The sequence below is a fragment of the Drosophila elegans genome, unplaced genomic scaffold (assembly GCF_018152505.1).
Source record: "Drosophila elegans isolate 14027-0461.03 unplaced genomic scaffold, ASM1815250v1 contig_183, whole genome shotgun sequence".
NCBI classification, from domain to species: domain Eukaryota; kingdom Metazoa; phylum Arthropoda; class Insecta; order Diptera; family Drosophilidae; genus Drosophila; species Drosophila elegans.
Genome location: NW_024545550.1, coordinates 11,840,474 through 11,858,898, shown reverse-complemented (window position 1 = coordinate 11,858,898; position 18,425 = coordinate 11,840,474). Strand labels below are relative to the sequence as shown.

At 42.8% G+C, this 18,425-nt stretch overlaps 8 protein-coding genes across 12 annotated transcripts; 5 read left to right on the top strand and 3 right to left on the bottom strand.

Moving 5' to 3' along the window:
* Positions 1-503: 503 nt before the first annotated feature.
* On the top strand, positions 504-2,399 carry LOC108144678 (probable transaldolase). The gene is made up of 3 exons (XM_017269740.2): positions 504-636; positions 1,188-1,311; positions 1,368-2,399. The coding sequence occupies exons 1-3, from the start codon at positions 540-542 to the stop codon at positions 2,140-2,142; spliced, it is 996 nt and encodes a 331-aa protein (XP_017125229.1). The 5' UTR covers positions 504-539; the 3' UTR covers positions 2,143-2,399.
* Positions 2,400-2,576: 177 nt separating this feature from the next.
* On the top strand, positions 2,577-7,125 carry LOC108144677 (guanine nucleotide-binding protein G(s) subunit alpha). 3 transcript variants are annotated; one of them, XM_017269737.2, is made up of 9 exons: positions 2,577-2,640; positions 4,521-4,992; positions 5,059-5,155; positions 5,221-5,341; positions 5,752-5,880; positions 5,946-6,125; positions 6,185-6,309; positions 6,641-6,723; positions 6,793-7,125. In XM_017269737.2, the coding sequence occupies exons 2-9, from the start codon at positions 4,717-4,719 to the stop codon at positions 6,937-6,939; spliced, it is 1,158 nt and encodes a 385-aa protein (XP_017125226.1). In that variant the 5' UTR covers positions 2,577-2,640; positions 4,521-4,716; the 3' UTR covers positions 6,940-7,125. The 3 variants fall into 3 exon arrangements, with proteins under 3 accessions (XP_017125226.1, XP_017125227.1, XP_041563262.1); XM_017269738.2 differs by lacking the exon at positions 2,577-2,640 and adding an exon at positions 2,671-2,854; XM_041707328.1 differs by lacking the exon at positions 2,577-2,640 and adding an exon at positions 2,674-2,854 and having other exon boundaries at positions 6,650-6,723.
* On the bottom strand, positions 7,117-8,940 carry LOC108144679. 2 transcript variants are annotated; one of them, XM_017269741.1, is made up of 4 exons: positions 8,807-8,940; positions 8,631-8,676; positions 7,856-7,892; positions 7,117-7,574 (listed from the first exon to the last, which is right to left on the bottom strand). In XM_017269741.1, exons 1-4 carry the CDS (start codon positions 8,873-8,875, stop codon positions 7,313-7,315), a joined length of 414 nt encoding a protein of 137 aa, XP_017125230.1. In that variant the 5' UTR covers positions 8,876-8,940; the 3' UTR covers positions 7,117-7,312. The 2 variants fall into 2 exon arrangements, with proteins under 2 accessions (XP_017125230.1, XP_017125231.1); XM_017269742.1 differs by lacking the exons at positions 7,117-7,574; positions 7,856-7,892 and adding an exon at positions 8,009-8,422.
* A 1,409-nt stretch (positions 8,941-10,349) lies between these two features.
* On the top strand, positions 10,350-13,449 carry LOC108144748 (stomatin-like protein 2, mitochondrial). The gene is made up of 7 exons (XM_017269851.1): positions 10,350-10,479; positions 10,532-10,633; positions 10,699-10,906; positions 10,968-11,167; positions 11,229-11,373; positions 11,433-11,548; positions 13,140-13,449. Exons 1-7 carry the CDS (start codon positions 10,432-10,434, stop codon positions 13,419-13,421), a joined length of 1,101 nt encoding a protein of 366 aa, XP_017125340.1. The 5' UTR covers positions 10,350-10,431; the 3' UTR covers positions 13,422-13,449.
* Positions 11,560-13,133, top strand: LOC108144746 (fizzy-related protein homolog). The gene has a single exon (XM_017269848.2). It carries the CDS (start codon positions 11,678-11,680, stop codon positions 13,028-13,030), a length of 1,353 nt encoding a protein of 450 aa, XP_017125337.1. The 5' UTR covers positions 11,560-11,677; the 3' UTR covers positions 13,031-13,133.
* Positions 13,450-13,551: 102 nt separating the features above from the next.
* Positions 13,552-15,075, bottom strand: LOC108144747 (cytochrome c oxidase assembly protein COX15 homolog). 2 transcript variants are annotated; one of them, XM_017269850.2, is made up of 5 exons: positions 15,045-15,063; positions 14,871-14,992; positions 14,688-14,790; positions 14,498-14,630; positions 13,552-14,438 (listed from the first exon to the last, which is right to left on the bottom strand). In XM_017269850.2, exons 2-5 carry the CDS (start codon positions 14,961-14,963, stop codon positions 13,586-13,588), a joined length of 1,182 nt encoding a protein of 393 aa, XP_017125339.1. In that variant the 5' UTR covers positions 14,964-14,992; positions 15,045-15,063; the 3' UTR covers positions 13,552-13,585. The 2 variants fall into 2 exon arrangements, with proteins under 2 accessions (XP_017125339.1, XP_017125338.1); XM_017269849.1 differs by having other exon boundaries at positions 14,871-15,075.
* Positions 15,076-15,154: 79 nt separating this feature from the next.
* On the top strand, positions 15,155-17,418 carry LOC108144818 (THO complex subunit 5). The gene is made up of 6 exons (XM_017269949.2): positions 15,155-15,287; positions 15,346-16,137; positions 16,192-16,304; positions 16,360-16,447; positions 16,502-17,038; positions 17,095-17,418. Exons 1-6 carry the CDS (start codon positions 15,213-15,215, stop codon positions 17,335-17,337), a joined length of 1,848 nt encoding a protein of 615 aa, XP_017125438.1. The 5' UTR covers positions 15,155-15,212; the 3' UTR covers positions 17,338-17,418.
* Positions 17,380-18,416, bottom strand: LOC108144819 (uncharacterized protein C6orf136 homolog). Its single transcript, XM_017269950.2, has one exon. The coding sequence runs from the start codon at positions 18,214-18,216 to the stop codon at positions 17,455-17,457; it is 762 nt and encodes a 253-aa protein (XP_017125439.1). The 5' UTR covers positions 18,217-18,416; the 3' UTR covers positions 17,380-17,454.
* Between the last annotated feature and the right edge of the window lie 9 nt (positions 18,417-18,425).

Genomic DNA, 18,425 nt, shown 5'->3' with positions numbered 1-18,425 from the left:
GCAACAATTCCCAGCGAAAAGGTAATTCAAACATAAGACATAGAAATAACGGTGCTTTTGAAATTATAATATTGAATAAATCAATTTTAGTTCTCACACTGAGAATATTTGATAAGCTTTGACCAAATACACTCAAAATTAGTTTGTGGAACCCCTCTAATGTGTATTTTAATATTTTAAATTTAAGTTGTATATACCTGATGTAGCTTTTTTAAGCCAAAAGATATTTGTTTTCGTTCGTATTATAGTCTATAAAAAAAAACAATTGTAAATAATTATTTGAATTAAACGTTAAGAATATGAACAAATAAATTGAACGTTTAAATTGTCTAAAAACTTGTTTTGGCATTTACTATTATTGTTGAACTTTCTTTTCGGATTTAAACTTCGCATATACAGCTTTACTGCCCAAGCTGCGCCAAAATGAGTCCCCCTAATATGCCCTGTTAAACCGAAGTTAGGTAGTTAGTATTTTTTTTAAAGCCGAACGGTATAAAATGGCGCTCCATTAGCGACCTTATTGCAGTTGAAGTTGGGACATGGGAAGTGATCGCACGTTGAAAAAGCAAAAGATGTCGGTCTTACAGGAATTAAAGAAAATTACCACCATTGTCGCAGACACCGGCGACTTTGAAGGTAAATATACACTCCATTTGGACTTGTAGATACATATCTACACCGGCATACAATTCTACGCTCCCCAAGCTGGAAATGTATCTTGAAATACAAACGCATGGTTGTACATATACATATGTCTGTGGACCCGGGCTCAAGAACATTCGATTTACTTACATACAGACACAGTTCAGGTTTAAGCAATTACATAGTTTGTAAACATAGGATGAACCAAAAGATAAACATAAGACACCAGAGCCATCTCGATGGCAGTTTGTCTTATCTGTTGCAGTGAAGATCAAATAAAAGTGAAAAGTAAAACCGAGCTGACTTTAGTTTGACCTTAGGTGCTTACGTGTGCTGGAAATGTGACCGCTATAGTATGTCACGGTGATAAGGTTTCGTTTGAATGCGAAACCTGCTCAAAAAAGTCCAAAGATATTTTCGGACGGCCGATTGAAAAATGAAAGTCGTTCAACAGGTTTTTCGGGCTTTATAGAATTTGTAACTTGGGTGTTTGGCCCCGTATTTATGCAAAGTCCCAGAGAACTTAACTTTGTTTTTACTTTCAGCTATTAACATCTACAAGCCCACAGATGCCACGACCAATCCCTCTCTCATTTTGTCCGCCTCCTCCATGGAGCGGTACCAGCCCCTGGTGCAAAAGGCGGTGGACTACGCCAAGGGCAAGAAGGGGTAAGAAGTCTAGTAAGATTTCCAAAAAAATATTACTTTAATATACGTATTTCCAGCTCCGTAAGTGAACAAGTGGCCGAGGCCATGGATTACCTTTGTGTGCTGTTCGGAACGGAAATCTTGAAGGTCGTCCCTGGCCGGGTTTCCACCGAAATCGATGCCCGTCTCTCGTTCGACACCAAGAGGAGTGTGGCGAAGGCCCTGAAGCTGATTGACCTGTACAAATCGCTGGGCATTGGTAAGGAGCGCATCCTGATCAAGCTGGCCTCCACCTGGGAGGGCATCAAGGCGGCCGAGATCCTGGAGAACGAGCACGGCGTGCACTGCAACCTGACGCTCCTCTTCTCGTTCGCCCAGGCCGTGGCTTGCGCGGAGGCCGGAGTGACCCTGATCTCGCCGTTCGTGGGCAGGATCCTGGACTGGTATGTTGCCAACACGGAGACAAAGAAGTTCGAGGCCCTCAAGGACCCGGGTGTGATCTCTGTGACGAACATCTACAACTACTACAAGAAGTTCGGCTACAAGACCCTGGTAATGGGCGCCTCCTTCCGGAATGTGGGCGAGATCAAGGCCCTGGCAGGCTGCGATCTGCTCACCATCAGTCCCTCGCTGCTCAAGGAGCTGGAGAACGAGACCGAGTCGGTGACCACCTACTTGTCAGTCGACAATGCCAAGCTGCAGGACATCGAGAAGATCACCGTGGACGAGAGCAAGTTCCGCTGGCTGCTCAACGAGGACGCCATGGCCACCGACAAACTCTCCGAGGGCATTAGGAAGTTTGCCGTTGATACTGTTAAGCTGGAGAATTTGATTAAGACCTATCTTAAGTAGACGTCGGTTCCGCTCACAGGTGGAGGATGAAGCCACAATTGTTTAAAAATAAATGATTTTGTACTTTAATAAAAATTATAATTAAAAAATTGTAAGCTTTCTTTGAAATTGTTATCATATCTGTACGATAATAATTTCAGATAAATGTATTTTGGCCCTTATCAGTTTGTATTTTCTAAGCGGTCTGAAAGGTTTGTTACACACGTATGTAAAAATATATGTGAGAAGCTGTAAAGAAAAAGACAACATGTAAAATATCGGTGGCGTTTTTTTAATTTATAGATAATTCTATACAAATTAGGACTAAATTATGGAAAAAAATACAATTTTCTCAAAAAGATACAAATTGTAGTTCTATACTCCGCTTACGTTTAATAATATCTGTAAAAGTATCTCTACATTGCGCCCTCACTATCCGATAGTCAGGCAAAGTATCGATAAAAGTATCTACTTTGTTGCATCCCTAGGTTGATACATAAAATAAAAAATATATAAAAAGTGAGTTAGTACTGATATTAAAAGTAATTTTTAAGTAACAAATTGATGTATTTGCGACCACGCACAGATAAAGAATATTGGGCGACTGGAAAACAGTGGCTGAAGCGTCAAGTGCGATAGAATAAGCCTTTTTCAGCACCCGAAAGTCGCTCCCCAACAGAATCGTGCACCTACAGTTTTAGCCCGAAGTTGCTCCCATGAATAAAAATGTTCGGTAATTTCACGGTAAACAATAACCATTGTCAAACATAGGGAAATAAGTCGCGTACATGTACGTAATTAGATTCGCGCAAAGATGTGATTCGCGGACTTATATCTATTCGATCCGTTTCGTTTCGTTTCGATTCGATTCGAATTCATTTTCATTCGAGTCCGACTTCCTGACGTCCTACGTCCTGCGTCCTTAAACCTGAAATCAGTGAAAAATCGTTCGCGCATGAATATTCAAAATACTATCCTATCCGATTCGATTCACGATGGTTATACCATATAATATAGTTTCCCAAAGTGTCAAAGAAATGGCAAATATTCGGAGGCACGGAGCACATACGTATTGATATATGTACATACATTTATTTATGTACATCCATTCACACATGCGAACCGAGAACTTGTGTATATATCTAAATACATACGTACGTATATACGAGTAGATACACAACGGTGTGTACACATATCTGTGAGATATATATGTGCCTGTGCCTGTGCCCGTGCCCGCTTAGATCCCGATGAATTTATGTACATATATTTACATTAAAATCTGCATATCTACGGCTATATGTCCGTTAGATATGTATATACATACATATCTTCCTTCGACTTTCGTCGGTCGGTCGGGTGGTCGGTCGCCCGTCCGTCCGTCCGTCCGTGGGCAATAATTAATAGATTAAATACGTTTTTTGTGTGCATATAATAAATTCATATTTGAGCAAAAGTTTAATCAAATTCTCGCCCAATATATGTAAATTTTCGCAAACTGTGTACTGGCGGGTACGGGTACACACAGCCATCTGAGTTTTAACTGCAGATGGAATTATGTTGGTATCTCTATATACATGCGTACCTGCACCTTAGTATGCGCGAAAATTCCACCCGCCCTCTTCTTCACCTGTTACACTACGCCAATGTGGATGTGAATATGAATGTGATGATGATGATGATTATCATTATGATGATGAATTTCAATCGTTCGACGAGAATGTACGGGCGTTTGCGTGAAGTAATTTTTGATTTTTATTTTGATTATGATTTGGATTTGGATTGCACTCGATAATAAAGCCAGCATTATTTTCGGACTCAAAATATAAGTGACTCATTGTGGCTGTCGTGGGCGGCAATGTCAGAAATGTCGCCTTGGCTCAGGCGCCTATTATGGGCGATATTGGCGATATAGTTGATATAGGGGCACTGATGTAGGTTCATAAATCCCTTGGAATACACACCTGCCACCTGCCGTTGATATTTACGATTATATGTAAACAAAAGGTGTCGATTTGTTAAAAGTGCTATGGGATATAGGATCTTAAAGAATTTACTTTTAATTAGGGAACTTTTAGAAAATACTATGTTATTAATAACCGTATAATATAAAGTTCATGAAGGCATTGTAAATGTGACCACTCCTCTGGTGATCTAAAAGTTTCTTAAAATCTGACATAAATAAAAATAGATAATCCTTTTTTAAAAAATACTCTAAATTTATTCCTGCAATGTGTGTGAATATTGCTTTAAAATAAGGAATTAAGAAACCTTTGGAACATATAATTAAATATAGTGTTGATCCTTTTGAAATGTTGACAATTTTATGGAGCTATTCATCCAAGATGTTTTCAAATAAACCTACATAAATTAATCTTAACTTCTTTACTTTGCCAATCCAGCTTGCTACGGAGATCTACTGAATCGCTGAGCCAACGGTCGGAGATCGGAGACCTGAAGTGTACATAGGGGACATTGTGTGTGGATCCGAGGAACTCAGCTATACTGGAGCAGAACGGAGAAAGCACAAGGGGTGCCGAGTCACCCGACGCGAACCAGGAAAACCGAGCGACGTGTTGGTGGACCCCGTGGGCCGCGATGGGTTGCTTTGGGTCCCCCACCTCGAAGCAGTCGGATGTGAACTCGGAGGACTCGAAGAGCCAGAAGCGCCGGAGCGATGCAATATCTAGACAGTTGCAGAAGGACAAACAGCTCTACAGGGCCACACACAGGCTGCTCCTCCTGGGGGCGGGCGAGTCCGGCAAATCAACTATAGTCAAACAAATGCGAATATTGCATGTCGACGGATTTTCTGAAACAGAAAAGAAACAGAAAATTGATGATATTAAAAAGAATATTCGAGACGCTATCTTGGTGAGCATATACCTATTGTTCCCTTTAGATTCATCATTGCTAACCAAAACGTTTTTCCAATTACAGACTATTACAGGAGCCATGAGCACACTTAATCCACCTGTAGCTTTAGAAAAGAAAGAAAATGAACCCAGAGTGGAGTACATTCAGGATTATGCATCTAGTAAGACATTTAACCTTAGCTTCAGCTCTGGATAAGTAACTTTAACTTATTCTTTTCCTCCGCAGGTCCGGACTTTAATTATCCTCCTGAATTTTATGAACATACAGAAGAACTATGGAAAGACAAAGGCGTTCTTCAAACCTATGAGAGGTCGAATGAGTATCAATTAATCGATTGTGCGAAATAGTAAGTATTGTCTTTATTTTGAATAGTGCAAATCGATGTGGTCAGCCCAAAATTGTATTTTTGTAGCATTGTCGGAATGAAAGTTATTTATTTTTTAATTATAAAAGGGCATGTTAACTATTCTAATAGCATTAACTGTGTGTTTTTTCCGAAGTTCACCGTTTACTGACGATTAAGAATATTCGTTGGATTGAAAGTATGCATTTTATAACTCTTAAAAAGTCAATTCGCTTGATGAAGTAAAAATCCACAATTATTGATGCTTTGTAGAAGTGTGGCAATAAAGTACAATAATCGTAAATTGTAGTCTTCGAAAGAGAATAACATTAGTTGATTTATTTAGGCTTGTTACATCTATTTAGATTTGAAAACAACTTACTCATTTATGCACTTTATATTTCACATTAAAGCTTCCTGGACCGAGTAAGCACAATCAAGAATCCAAACTATACCCCTAATGAGCAGGATATTCTTCGGTGCCGTGTTTTGACTTCTGGAATTTTTGAAACAAGATTTCAAGTGGACAAAGTAAATTTTCAGTAAGTACAACTAGTGCATAAGTAATGAACATTCGAAAATAACCTTTTTAATTGTACGTGTACAGCATGTTTGATGTCGGAGGACAGCGAGATGAGCGTAGAAAATGGATTCAATGTTTCAATGATGTAACTGCTATTATATTCGTAACTGCGTGCTCAAGTTATAACATGGTTTTGCGTGAAGATCCCACCCAAAATCGACTTCGAGAATCTTTGGATTTGTTCAAGAGTATTTGGAACAACAGGTGACACGTGAAGTTTGCACAATTAATTGATCTGAAAACTAACATCGAATTTTTTATAGATGGCTTCGCACGATTTCTATTATACTATTTTTAAATAAGCAAGATTTGTTAGCAGAGAAAATTAAGGCTGGAAAAAGTAAATTGTCGGAATATTTCTCCGAGTTTAACAAATACCAAACGCCAAGTAAGTAAAATAGCAGAAACCAGTAATCCATCTAGCAACCTTTATAAAAGCCGAGGAAAAGGCTTACATTTGATTCACTTTGGCAAGACTACAAACAGAAAAGGAGAATATCATGACTGCCATCAAAACCCAGGATTAACTGGACAATTAAATCACTTATTAACAAACTGACAATGACAACAAATTGTTTCTTGTTTGAAAGATAAACACAACGGATAAGAAAAACTTGTTAAACTTGACCTCAAAATTCCCCTCAAAATTGAAACTCATACCTGATTTAACTTAAGAAATTTAATGGATAATATGTTTTTGTCTAATTTCAAATGTGCTGTCGACACAGGTGACGCAATAATGGAATCCAATGACGACCCAGAAGTAATACGAGCAAAATATTTCATACGAGACGAGTTTCTGGTAGGTTGCATCCGCGCTCCTTAAACAAATGCCATGCTCATTAAGATTCTCTATTCTGTATTTAATTAGCGTATATCTACCGCTAGCGGAGACGGTAAACACTACTGCTATCCACATTTCACATGCGCCGTTGACACAGAAAACATTAAACGTGTGTTTAATGATTGCAGAGACATTATTCAAAGGATGCACCTTCGTCAATATGAATTGTTATAGGTTATCCCCATCGCCGTAATGCAAGTAAATAAAAATATTAATGACTTACTGTTTTAAATATAATTATCAAATGTAATTTGTATTTAAATAGTCCCTTGATTAAAAAAAAATTCGCTGCATTTAGATCTGGTATGACCTTTCACAAAACTCAACATTAAAGAATAATAAATAAACATGTTAATAACAGAGTCAATTGTTTTATTCATAGTAGGTGTATGAGGATGCACGTTGTTTATTCTATTCTATATTCCCTTGACATGAAGCATTTTTAGAGTACATTCGCGTTTCGATCGGTATCCGTATCCCTATCTGTATCCGTATCCGTATCCGTATCCGTATCCGTGAGCATTTGAAATGGTTTGAGTAGGTATCACTAGACGAGTTGGTTGAGAATGCTGAAGCTGGCGGAGGCCTTGTCGATTTCATCAAAGTTTCTTTTGAGCTTACTGCTCCAGGTGTCCTTGTACATCGGATCCATCCTCACCAGGTACGGCAGCATGTCTCTGTGGTGGCTTGATCCCATTTTTCCAGGTATAAACCGATCTCCGCAGGGCTTCACGGTGTACTTTGCCTTGAATTCGGACTGGCTGCATTCGTAGCAAACGACTGTTTGTCCGTTTGCCGCGGAAATCAATCTGCAGGATTCAGATAAATGTGTTTTAGAATTAATTTCTATGAGTAACGATGGGTGAATTGTGACTTAAACTTTTAGGATAGAAGTTGCTATCTACTATCTGCATATTTACATACTGTTATATACAGCTCTTTTTCGATAACATTCGGATAAGACCTGATAGCAGCACTTTAATCTTAAATATTTGATAAGTATATCAGACAATGGGTTTTCACGTGCATCTGTTACTTGCTATTGTATATGCTGTGTTATTTATAAACATATATTTTTTGACACACTCACCTAACTATAAATGGTCCATCGTACTTCTTTGAGCCGGCTTTTTATGGGGAAAGCATGTATTAGTGAGTAAAAATGTTAGTCAAATTTTATTTTGATTACAAATCTCTGCCTTTGGTAGTAGGAAAGATAGGGCTTGAAAATAAAACTCTTTCATAAATGCAATAATTTATTAACAAATAGAAGAAACATAATCATATATGTACATATAAAATAAATCCCATGCTTTGTATTTACATTTCAGTTTCATAACAGGTTTTCGGTACTCGATAAGGTCAAAGGTTTATTTCTGAAGGATTTCTTAGTCGCTTAATAGTCGTCTACTTTCAGTCCTTTTTATCAAGTGTCCTCCACCAATGCTGTCTAAGCCACGTTTAGAAACTGTTCGCGATAACCTCTCTTGAAAGGTTTCAAGATTTTTGTTTTTGGGCAGCGAAGGATTCGCATTTCGCAAATAAAGTTTGTACAATTCGTTGAACAATTGCGATGTGGTTATGTCGTCGCTTAAAAATCCTGGTGTTCTTAAACTTTCGCTGTTGCCGTTATAAAATTTTTTTAACGCTGAAAGATCTGTTCAAAATAATAAGAAATGAAAAATTGAATTGCTTATATACAAGCTAAACCAATTAATACTGTTAGGATTGATAATACGTTATGAATTTTCAAATCTTTCAATACTTTTTCAAGACTTTGTTTTCCAAAGTTTTTTTTTTTAACATTCATGGTATATTGATCCTTAAAACCTTTTGTTAAAATTGACTGAAAACATTTTCGTTACCTTCACATAGATATTTGCCATCCATCAATTCGTCGTTAGAAATGTCCTAAAATAAAAAAAAATGTAATATTTTTGCTTAAATTCGTATTTTTAGCACTAAAACACTTTTGTTAGATAATCAGTCGACGTGTTCCCGAATGGATACTTTCAAAAACACTTGAAAAACTCATACATACCACGCTCGGTGCTGCTTGAATGAAGTTTAAGAACACCGATACCACCACCAGGACAATAAAAAGATTCATATTTCCAATCGTAGCCCTCGACCGGTGAACTTGCAAAACAATACTCGCCGGAGTTTTGAAGAAGACTGTGCGCTTTATTGTGGCGTGGTCCGTTTTATACCCGATTTGGTCCTTACTTAAACAGGGTGATGGTAAATTTATGATGCAGATAACCAACGACAGCTAAAGAGCCGCAGGAACGCACCCGTTATTAACAGCTTAGTGCTGTTTGGTCGGTTAGTGCGGTTTCCTTTATGCTCTTAATGCGTCACTTGCACCATATTTCTGGTAACCAATGGTAAATACTCCTACAAACAGACCGAAGTGGTGTCAAGATTTTAGCAAACATACGTGCACTCAAACATATGTTCAGTTATTAGATTTAATTTTCATTTATATAAGAGTTGGGCGGCCTTTCTGTGTTCTTGCTTTCGTCTCTCCTCGGTTAGTTGAGTTAACCGCGAATTAAATTTAACTAGAAACTTTTTCAGTTTTTATTAAAAGGCTGAGGACATAACAAGTAAGTAAGTAAGTAAGTAAGGACATAACAAGTAAGTAAAATTTATTAAATATGTTCACAACTCACAAAAAACCTTTACCAACAATATTAAAGAAATCATTTAAAAAAAAAACAGCCTTTAAAAATTATTTAGATTAAAAAGTCATACAAAAAACTTTGTTCTAATAGTCTTAACTCAATTTACTATATTTCTTTTCGTCATATTTATTTGCTATTAAAAAACGTTATTATTTTCAACATTAAAAAGGCATATTTGTAATTTTTTATTTTATTTATTTATTATTACTTTTTTTTGACAGTTTAGAAGTTTAATATTGGTCACCCAGCGACGAAGTGGGCCTGTAGAAAAAACTCATTACTTTAGGATTAAAAGTAATGGACTACATTTGCTACATTGTTGCTTATGCGACTTCGGAGCTCAAAAAATAAAAACACAAATTTAAGGTTGTTTCTATGAGTTAAAATAAAAGCAGATAGTGGCCCATTGGACCCTGGTTCGTACTTTATTTCCACTTAGTACAGTTTTGTATGTTCTAATTATAAGTATTCCAAGTTTTAATTAATTTGCTCATGATTAAGGTAAACAAATTCATTCTTAATAATAATAATAAATATTTATTATTTCTCTTAATTCAAGAATTTATAATTTAAAATGTATTTATTTTACAATTAAAAAATGTCCTTCAAAATGCTTGCCAATTTGGAAATAAGCAAGAAATGATTTTAATTTGTCATATTTTGTCAAACATTCAATGAACTTTCCATATTTTTACATCCTTCAGGTTGAATTAGCTCTTATTTTGAGCATTCTGAAGAAGCTGTTTAGAGTTTCAAACGTTTAGGAAGACGCCAAAATATTTCTGTTTTTTAAAGGTTTTTATTTTTAAATTCAACGTGTGCTTGAATTTACGGCGGAAAACTGGATTTTTTAGGGGGAATTCGGATTGGTCGAGATAATTTAGGTGGAAAGCTGGTTTTACATCTGGCAACACTGTAATGTTTTCTTCTTAGTATTTTTTGACTTTATTCCAACTAAAATCGGCACATATATTGCGAAATGTCGAGATTTCTTTTGAACAAAAGATTTGTTCCCAGTTTGCTCCAGGTTTGTTCTTATTGTCTCGAATATTATATGATTCAATAATGCGTATTTGCAGCAAGACTTCTTGCTCGCCGGCTCATGGATTCCGTCCCAATCTCGAAGGGGAAAGGCCTCGACACCCATAAACATGTGTGTTATGTTTGTGCCCCAGCAAGAGGTAGGTGTTATAGCTATAGCCAGGCTATCCGGCATACTTAAATCCGTAACTCCTCCGTCTCCAAGGCTTGGGTGGTGGAGCGCATGGGTCGGTTTCATAGGATTCTGGACCCCGGCCTGAACATTCTGGTGCCGGTGGCCGACAAAATCAAATACGTGCAGAGCCTGAAGGAAATCGCCATCGATGTCCCAAAGCAGAGTGCCATTACCTCCGACAACGTCACCCTGAGTATCGACGGCGTGCTCTACTTGCGAATCATCGATCCGTACAAAGGTATGGCCCATAAATCCATTCGCATCTGCGCGAACTCACCGTCTGTTATATCACCATTAAGCCTCTTACGGCGTGGAGGATCCGGAGTTCGCCATCACACAGCTGGCCCAGACGACCATGAGATCGGAGCTGGGCAAGATGTCCATGGACAAGGTCTTTCGCGAGAGGGAGTCCCTCAACGTCAGCATCGTGGACTCGATCAACAAGGCCAGCGAAGCCTGGGGCATCGCCTGTTTGCGTTACGAGATCCGTGATATTCGAGTGAGTTGTGATTTCTGATTGATATTGCAATGGAAGTCCCTCGAAATAATCCCTATTGCAGCTTCCCACTAGGGTCCACGAGGCCATGCAGATGCAGGTGGAGGCTGAGAGGCGAAAAAGAGCGGCCATCCTGGAATCTGAGGGAGTTCGCGAAGCGGAAATCAACATAGCCGAGGGCAAGCGGAAGTCCAGGATCCTAGCCTCCGGTTAGCGGCATTACTTCTTGCAGCTTATATAGCCAATACTAAAGATCGTTCTTCCACAGAGGCCGAGCGGCAGGAGCACATCAACAAGGCCAGTGGCGAGGCAGCTGCCATTATTGCCGTGGCGGATGCCAGGGCCCGCAGTCTGCTGGCCATCGCCAAGTCCCTGTCCCATCTGGTGAGTATTTCCCCAAGGAAACTAGTTCCCCGGGCAGGTAGAATGCTAGGCATTTGCTCTTAAATCCTTTGTGATCGTTGGACACCTCGACAAGGCATACACAGCTCGCACAAATATTCAAATTTGGAAATGTTTCAACCGGAGTACGAACGGCGTTTGCTTCAGGAAAGCGTAGGGGATAACAGGGAGCAGCTGGACTTACGCTGCATTCCCACACGGGCTGGCAATCAGTGGGCCCGAAACTTTGCCCTCGCTCCCGGCAGCTCCAGCGAGAACTCTGCGTACGCCTGTCTGCTGCGCAACGAGTTCCTGGACACTAAAATCACCTCTCTGGATCAGTGCAAGCAAAGCACAAACGTCCAGGCCCAGACTGGCGACTTCAAGGTGCGGGAGGAGAACCGAGTCTATGGATTTGCCAACGGAGGTTTGTCCCCGTTGCGTACGCCCTTCGCCAACGTGAGTGAGTGCAGCCAACGCCTGCTCAGCATCTCCAAGAGGCCAACGCGACGCTTTCCACGTCTCCCCTTCAAGATACTCGATGCACCTGAGCTGCAGAACGACTTCTACTTGAACCTCATCGACTGGTCGTCGGAGAGCAGCTTAGTGGTGGGCCTGGGCTGCTCGGCCTACCTGTGGAGCGCAGTCAGCGGCCAGGTGACACGGCTGTGCGACTTCAGCCAAGAGGACAACCTGGTCACTGCGGTTAGTTGGCATGGCGGCGGCCGTCAGGTGGCCATTGGAACCCTGTCCGGCCATGTGAGCATCTGGGATGCGGAGAAGCAGAAGGAACTCAATCGGCTGGACGGCCATTTGGGGCGAGTGACTGCGTTGGCCTGGCGCGGCAACAGCTTGGCCAGCGGCTCTCGCGACCGCTCCATTCTGGAGCGGGATGTCCGATGCCCGCCGACGCACATAACCCGCTGCCTGCGCGGACACAAACACGAGGTGTGTGGCCTTCAGTGGTCGCCCAACCAGCGCTACTTGGCCAGCGGCGGCAACGACAACCGGCTGCTGGTGTGGACGGAGAACTGGCCGGAGCCGATCTACGCCTTCGTCCAGCACAAGGCGGTGGTGAAGGCGCTGGCCTGGTCGCCACACAAGTCCGGACTGCTGGCCAGTGGCGGCGGGACTGCCGATCGCTGTCTGCGCTTCTGGAACGTTCTCAACGGCAAGCCGGTGCAGTGCATCGACACGGGCGCCCAGATCAGCAACTTGGCCTGGGCCAGGGAATCCGCGGAGTTGGTCACCACCCACGGACAGGCCCTGCCACAGGTCATCGTCTGGCGCTATCCCTCGCTGAAGCAAGTGGTTCGGCTATCCGGGCACACCCAACGCGTCCTCTATTTAGCCGTCAGTCCGGACAGCGAGTCCATTGTGACCGGGGGAGCGGACGAGACGCTGCGTTTCTGGACCGTGTTCAGCAAGCAAAAGCCGCCCAAAGTGCCTAGCTCTGTGCTCAGCCTGTATCAGTGTATGAGATGAGAACGAAATTGCGACGTACCCTTAGTTATCCGGGCAATTATATATTTTTCTTAGCAACTACAAATTGTTTAAGTTCTAAACGGTCATCCCGGTCATGTTCTACTTGCAGGATGGACAAAATGCAGCCTCCCTCACGCTGGCCGAGCAATACATTGGAGCCTTCAAGAAGCTGGCCAAGACGAATAACACCATGATCTTGCCCTCGAATCCTGGCGATGTCAATGGCTTCGTGGCCCAGGCCCTGGCGGTGTACAATCACGTTTCCCACTCGAACCAAGCGACCAAGTCTTCGGAGAGCGTTAAGGGTGTGGGCACCTGTTTAAACGCCAAGAATGTCGAGTACAAGGAGTTGCAGGAGGATAAAAGCAGTGTAAAAATGAATATTGAATAGGAATGAATAAAAGGTTGTTGCTATTACATTTGCACCACTCATCGTTACGTTATTAACAGTGCGAGGCATTTAGATTGTAACAATCAGTTCTTAAAATGGAGGACGGAGCATTTAATTAAATAAATAAGCATTTAGTTTCCACAAACGAGTATTTATTGTGCCCCTCACTTCGGCAGATACTTCAGCAGTCGAACTTCGTGCGATAACCACAAGGCGAAACTCAGGAGAATCAGCGATCCGGATTGATGGGCTGTCGCCAGAGGTACGGGCACGTAGTTCAGCAGGGTGGTTACCCCAAGGGTGGCCTGCGTCCAGGCCATGGCCACCACGGCATTGATGGCCCAGTTCGCCCGCTTGGGCAGCTGCATCCGCCTGGTCACCAGCCACAGGGCTGTGGTCAGGGTCACCGTGCTGATGCCCAGAATGCGGTGGTTGAACTGCACCGTCGTCGGATTCTCGGTTATGTTCCTCTGTATCGGCTCAAACTGCCACATGTCGTCGGGTATCCAACTGTCTCCCATCTTTGGGAACGAGTTGTACACCAATCCGGCGTCCAGTCCGGCCACAAAAGCCCCGGAAATGGCTGTCAACAGAACCATGGCCTTTGTGAGATGCGACAGGCCTTTGATATTAAATGCATTCCTGGCCTGAATCACGAATGTGTTGGTGGGGACCAGCATGGCCAAGGCCCTCGACAGGGAGAGTGAGTACAGGACGAAGGCGGCTGCCAGATGGGAGGCCAGTCTGTATTGGGAGACCCGAGGCACATCGTTCGGATCCTGGAAGCGGTCCTCCAGGCCGGACTTAACCATGTACCAGCCCATCAGACCCTGCAGACCAATCAGCGTGCCCAGCAGCAAGACGCTCTTCTTGGTCTTGGCACAGAAGTATCCCTTCCTCCAGAAGTAAATGGCCGGCAGAAGGAAGAATCCGCCAATGGCACGACCCCACATCCTGTGCATGTACTCCATCATGAATATGAACTTGAATTCATCGACTGTCATGTTCACATTTTTCCTAAGGAGTTAGATGGGTTCTTAGTAATTGGATTGATGGGGATTTAGGGAGCTACCCACAGCTTGTACTCCGGATATTGCTGATACAGAGCGAACTCCTGCTCCCACTCCTCCTGGGTTCTGGGCATCCGTTCACCCGTCAGCTTCCAGGTTACCATGGAGAGTCCGGACTCTGTTAGTCTGGTTACGCCGCCTAAATATAGCAAACTTTAGTTAAAAACTATTAATATTCTAAAAAGTAAAACTCTACCTAAGCCAACTGCCACAAAAACCATGCCGCTGACTCCCAGAAACCATCTTCCCACGATTTTGTCGTTCTTCGGAATACTTATGGGTTTTATTGCTGGTATTTCCTAAAAGATATTAATAGGTAATAATAGATAATCTTTTGTAAACAAAATAATACAGTTTAAAAATAATCATTGATAATCACCTTTATCGCTGTTTGCGCAATAGTTTGATGAAACCGGGGACCGGGCACCAGCAACTTTATGAGACTAGTTCTTTTCTGGATCATTCGCAGCATGGTGTTAATTAACTTACGAGCCTTGCTTGCTTAAAACAAATATTTAAAGAGTTATTTTTAATTAATTTTAACTTTATTTACAAAGCCGCTTGCAGGTGTAACAGCAGCTGGTGGTCAAAGAAAAAATACTAAGATGATTTTTAAATATACCTAAAGAATATTGATATTATGTAGCTTTACCAGACTGGTCACACTTTTTATTCTCAACATATTATTTGCGGCTTCATATAAACAATTTTGCCGATTAAAATGGAAACAATATTAAATACGCAGTTTGACCAGCTGCAAAAGGCCATCGAGGGAATAATGGAGGCGAAGAGCAAGGTAAAATGTTTATTTTGAACATTGCATAAAGCGTATTTCACAGCTAAACCATTTGCAGGGGCAGTCATCTGACGAAGGACGCAAGGCGGCCACCTTAATGTTTGTGGCTCTGAAGCACGCAAATCGCGAGGTCAAGCACAATATCAAGGCTGGACGGGATAAACTGCACCTGGAGAAGTGCAAGGTCGACCTGAGCCGCCTCCAGCTGCAGAATCTTCTGTACGAAGTGAGCCACTTGAAGAAGGAGATCGTGCGCTGCCAGAAGTTTAAGAGTCGGGACACCAGTCTGGAGCTTCTCTCGGAGGCTGAGTACGCCGACAAGTTGCCAAACATGGCCAACGAGAAGGAGGACTTGTCCAGCCACAAGCAGCACCTGCACCGCCTGGATTGCGAGCTGCGACTGCGGAAGGATCTCGACAAGCAGTACAGCGCCCTGCTCACCTCCAAGCAGGAACTGCTGCAGGACAACCTCAGCCACGCCCAGAGGTACATCTCCTTCGCACCTGCCCTGCGCACCCTGCTCGGCGCCACGAAGCCGCTGCACGATGCCCTCCAGCTGTCCCTCGACGTGGAGTGGAAGCTGAGCGCCGTGGTCAAGTATCTGCCGAAGCCCCTCTACATTTTGTTCATCAACCTGCAATCCCTGCAACGGGCGAGCGAGGACCAATCCTTCACCGCCGAGGTGGTGGGTTATGAAAGCGAGGCTCAAATGCAGGAGTTGCTCAAGGAGAAGCAGTATGCCACATTGCACCACGAGCAGAATGAAAAGGAAACTACATCGCGGGAAAAGCCTTTGGAGAACAGCTTGGAGGACGCACTGGCTCCTCACCCATTGCACATTCGCATGACGGTAAGCAATAATGCCTCCAATACGTCAGTAAAAATTTAAAAGCTATCTTTATAGATTGGAGCAGCTGGATCGAATCAGCTTATTTTGCAAATTCGCTATTTCCAGTTAATTAAGTGCGTCACTGTCTGGGGGCAACTAAACCCCTCCAGCAATGGCAACACCCTGGGGTAAATCTTTATCAAATTATTATGAAATTTATCAAAACAACTTGTCTCTACACAGTGATACCAACTTTGTTCACTACCTCCTGCGACATTTGTACACCAATGACTTAGGTAATGAAATACCCATTCCTGGAATTGAGTACGAGGTAAGACTTAAACTCAATTTGTTTGCTTAACAAGCGCTTAACACTTTATTTCAGCTTCGAAATTCTGATCTAACAGCTGACGAATGCATCCGCTATCTGAAGGCCAAAGACTTTGGAAAACCTTTCTGTTGGCTGCAAAGCATGTGCTCCATTCCAACCGTCAACAGTTCCATGCTGTACAATCACGAACTGAACTTGAACAAGAACACCCGGGAGATTATTGATCGTCTTGCCAAACGCTGGAACTCGTGGCTACGATTGGGCCAGCAGATTCGCGGGCTGACGTACAAGGACATTGATTTGTACACTCTCAAGGAAAACATCTATCCTGCCGGCCTTTCGTGCAGCCTTGTCCAATGGACTGCCATTACACACGAAGAGTTTCATTCGCAAATTTCAGACGTGTTTAATGTTTCATCAGACGACAAGGGTGTTACATATAACTCGTATCGCGCTGTTATCGTCAGGGGCTCCGCCAAAATGGAGTGTTTTATCAGAATTCCAAGTAGTTATCCTCTGGAAATGCCTCTTTGGATTTTAAATGTACACTGGAACGGCTGTCATACCTCACAAAACAATTCGGCCATTAAGGTTAATAGTTACACCTCTCTCTAATCTAGAAAAACAATAATAATTGTATATTTTAGATGATGGAGTTCTGGACCAACTCGCTGCAGCCCAAACAGTTGGAGGCCAACGAACGCCTACTGTATGCTCAACTTTTCCGCACCATCTATAGCTTCGATATATTCCTCGAAACGGAGGGCTCCATGCAAAGCACCGTCGAGTACAACAAGGAAAAGCCTTACATAAGCGCCTTTGCCAAGCGGAGCCGTTCGCGGCCGTACAAATACATCAAAAAGGGATCCGTGTACGCGTTCAAGCAGTGACGGTTTGAAATCGAATATTGTACAAAGCTTCAATGCAGTTACTAAACATTTTCACAATTTCTCTTTATTACGTTTAGTAATACAATAAATAAGTAACATTTAAAGCTAGCTACGACTTCATTGGCAGTTGATCTTCTGGGAAGAGGTCGCCGCCAAGGATCCCGGAGGCAGCGCCGACGCAGAAGTGTTCTCAACAGCCTCTCGATTCTCGTCGGGCATCACTTTGTCAACAACGTGCTTTACAATCAGCCCTTCGTCGCCCAGATAGCAGACAGAGTACCCATCGTACCAGGCCTCCTGATCCTTCAGCACTTCCTTCAGCTGCCAGATTTTGTACTTCCAGAACTGGAACATTACCTTCAGGCCGGAAATGCCCCGCACTCGCCACCTAATCCTCACCGTATAGTCGTCCTGGTGCTTTGTGATCTTGAGGACCTCGAACTTCACGTAGGCGTACTTCAGGTGCCCCACTGTCCGCAGAATGGCGATCTGTTTGACGTAGTGATACAGGCCCACCGTGTGCTTGCCCGTGATGTTGTTCTGGAAGATGAGTCCCGGGCTGTATATGGAATAGTCCAGTGGCTCCACGAACAACTTGGGCAGCGTGGTTCTCAGCACCTCGTAGGCTCGGTCCAGGTCCTCGGGCTTCCTCGCGTTATCTTTGGTGCTGCTGGGATTCCTTTCCGCGTTGGTGCTCTCGTGGAGACTCTGACTTTGCTGGAGGCTACCGGCTATATGGCAATTCAACAGCTTTTGGTGGCACGCTGCAGGAGCGGGTGCATTGAGCCGCATGGCGGACGCCCACGCCCGCTCCTTGGAGCACCAGCGGGCCATCCAGCTGCTCCTTCTTATTGATAACATCCCGAAATTTCGCATCATCTTTACAAGGACTTTGTGCTACACTTCCTTCACCGCTGCTTGATTGCCCTCGACACACAAATCTAGGTCGGTTGTATGTTAAACCATTCAATTGTTACGTTGGTCCAGGTTATCAGGCTATTTTTCGTTGGCGGTTCCCAAGAACTTGATGAGCTCGTGTTTAGGTAACAACATTTGGAAATGAAATACGGCAAAAATCATATGGTGGC